General features: G+C 33.9%; 1 protein-coding gene across 1 annotated transcript in view; it reads left to right on the top strand.

Annotated features, from left to right (window-relative positions):
- Fs (Follistatin) overlaps positions 1-2080 on the top strand; it is a gene marked incomplete at its 5' end in the record, with an annotated part of 21096 nt that extends 19016 nt beyond the window's left edge. The window contains 2 exons of the mRNA XM_017630454.1: positions 1515-1639; positions 1729-2080. Coding sequence (XP_017485943.1) covers positions 1515-1639; positions 1729-1860 — 257 coding nt within the window. The remainder of the gene's footprint in view (positions 1-1514; positions 1640-1728) is intronic.
- Between the last annotated feature and the right edge of the window lie 1088 nt (positions 2081-3168).

The raw sequence follows: 3168 nt of genomic DNA, 5'->3' as shown, positions 1-3168 counted from the left end.
CGGGGGTGGGGGGCTGGATAAGACACTCACATGGGACACACATTTAGATTCAACCGCCAACAAGACGAAGAGAGCATTCTTCGCTTGCGCGCGACTTTTTAGAAAAACTTGGGGCCCCTCCCGCAAAGGGATCTGCTGGCCATTTAACACGGTTGTGAAGCCGATGGTCACCTATGCGTCGGCATAACAGGTGCTATGCGCACCCGTCCAACTGATGCACTCAGTTCTCTTGTGAGCATACACCCTTCCCAATCGAAATAGAGAGGTCGGCACTGAGAATCCTAACTGCTTCCGAATCAAAAGCCGGAGATGAAGTTTAGTACACGGATCAAAACTTGAAGATGGAAATACTGGAGCTGGTATATTTGGGCGCCGAATTTTAATAAATCGATATCCACTCTTTTCCATGCGGAGATGCGTGCGATAGAGATCTGTGGCAGGGAATGCCTCAGAAATCCATGAGATGGACGAAGAAATGCCAGAAAACATCCTCTGTGAATGTGTGATAATAATACTAAATTGTTTATTTTACCATTTTTCAATACTAACGATTTTTATGGGTGCCGCATCGCATTTTTTGGGTCTTTGAGGGGCCTATAAAAAATAGTTAATGTTAGGAAATGGTTAAATAAACAATCGGGTATTATTTTCGGTAGTCGACTCATGAGAAAGAGGTGAGAGCATCAAAATTACTCAAATTTACTTTTTTTTGGACTACCCTAAAGCGTATACAATATAACTGTAAAAATAAAAATTGTAAAATTAAATAATTTTTAAGCAAAAAACAAAACCGACTTCAATTCTCATATAAAAATTTAAGATTATCGTTAATATCATCATGATCCAATGATCGGACTTAAACCAAATTAGAATGGGTCCACCTGTAAGGTAACACCTTTCCTTTAAAAAAAAAAGATTTATAGAAATTGGTTAACGTGGTCCACAGCTATGCGGTAACATACATAAAAAAAAAAATTAAAAGTATTCTGACGAATTGATAACCCGCCTCCTTCTTGTGAAGTCGGCTAAAAAGAAATTTGGAATAAAAATTTGCAAGGTCACTTGTCTCGAATAGCCCTGTATGTATAATTTTCTGTTTTGAATTTTTAGAGACTTCCAAGATTGTCCAATGTCCGCCAACCTTTGATTTAATCTTGGTTCAGGCGCACCGTAAGATAAAAATAAGTCAATCTAATATGATTTATTTTGGAACGAATTTCCGTCATCCCTTGTCAAGTTTGGTTTGCAGACAAACCGGTTTCGGCGTTGTGCCATCTTCAGTGTCATTTTTCGTTCTCTATCTCAATCTCAATCTAATATTTCTAATTTCAGATTCTGATTCTACGGAAAAAATCCTATAAGAATCAGGGCTCCCTCTAATCACCGTGCCGCAGACATTTTTTGAAATTTTGTTGGCCTTTGTTATTACGCGTGCGATATGCATATTAAATATTTGTTTGATCTTGAACATATCAATAACATTATTCCGATTTTCTCTTACTTTGTTTTTGCAGCCGACCGTCCAACTTGCAATGAAATAAACTGCGGTCACAAACACACCTGCCTCGTGGATTTGCTAACTCATGAGCCGCGCTGTGTAACCTGTAGTTATAAATGTGCAAGGAAACGACGACCAACGGTGAGTGAGTTTTGTTTATTTTTGTTGTTTTCTTTTTATAAAATTCTTATTTAAATTTTGATTGTCTTTCTATGTTCATCTACCCGCAGTCGCTGCGTTTTGAGGAGGGCAAAATTTGTGGAGTAAACAATCATACATATAATTCGTGGTGTGAACTGCGACGAGATTCTTGCAATACTGGCTTTTTCATCGATATTAAGTCGCCAGGGGAATGCAACTAGAATAGCACAATTATTAAAACGAAGAAGAATAAAAATAAAAAAAAAACGAAAACGAAAAAAAATAAAGTGGTAAAAGAACTAACACAAAAATAAATCAAATACAGGGACATAACAGTTATAAGTTTTATCGGAAAAACGTTGTTCCATAACTGTTATTAGACGATAAATATTTTTTTATTTCGCCGATAAGAGTTATAACCCAACTTTTACTTTTTACGTTGCCTGATAACTGTTATGTAGGAGAAATATGTTTTCCGTCGCTACTAAGAGTTATTTCCCAACATTTATTTTTTAAGTTGCTTGATAACAGTTATTACCCAACTTTTATTTTTATGTTGTCTGGTAACAGTTATTTCACTCCTCCTCTTTTATTTTCATCATCTTTATCTTCTTCTCCATCACCGTTTTCGCAAATATTCTTATCTTACAACGTTTATCAGACAAACTAAAAAATAAACGTTGGGCAATAACTGTTATCAAACAACGTAAAAATAACGTTGAGTCATAACTATTATCGGCGTAATAAAAAATATTTTTCACCTAATAACTGTTTTGAAACAACGTTTTCATTAAATTTCAGAATTCGGGTAACGTTTTCAATTTGTAAATTCGAGATAACAGGTATTTTTGGTCCCTGATCAAATATGAAAAAAATTAAAATACAATAATCCATAAAAAGGAATTCTTAGAAAATATGTGTGTTAGTCGTTAATTTCCTACATACATATGTATATGCACACTCACACAACCTTAGTTAGTCTTCCACTAAGCATATTTAAAGAAATTAATTACATTGATTAGTAAATATTGTAATACATATTGGCTGACTTTGAAACCACTGTTATTATTATTTTTATGTATGTACATATGTGTGTATATGTGTATATGTATTGTTTGCTCAGAGTTCATAAAAATGCTACATACATACATAAGTTCCCTTCTAACCCAGGCTTATTCGCATATTAGTCCTTAGATGCTTCCAAAGATATTTATACATACATACATACATATTCCGAACTTACCCTTAGTAATTTTAGCAAGTAGAAAAAATTATAAATTTATTTATCATATGTAGTATACGAACACACTCATACTTATCGATGCTATGATTACATACATAAATTAGCCAATTTAGAGATTTAACAACTCATAATTGATAATATTAAAATTTATACTTACACACTTGCATACATACATAGCTCATACATACATACATACATACATACCTAAACACACATTTTAAGCGCATGTATACTCGTGTATGTACATACATATGTACATAACTATGTATGTAGTATAAATGTATAT

The sequence above is a fragment of the Rhagoletis zephyria genome, unplaced genomic scaffold (genome assembly GCF_001687245.7).
Source record: "Rhagoletis zephyria isolate East Lansing unplaced genomic scaffold, Rhagoletis_zephyria_1.1 Rzeph_scaffold_07756, whole genome shotgun sequence".
NCBI classification, from domain to species: domain Eukaryota; kingdom Metazoa; phylum Arthropoda; class Insecta; order Diptera; family Tephritidae; genus Rhagoletis; species Rhagoletis zephyria.
The sequence above is the reverse complement of the archived record's forward strand: the minus strand, read 5'-3'. Positions and strand labels throughout refer to the sequence as shown.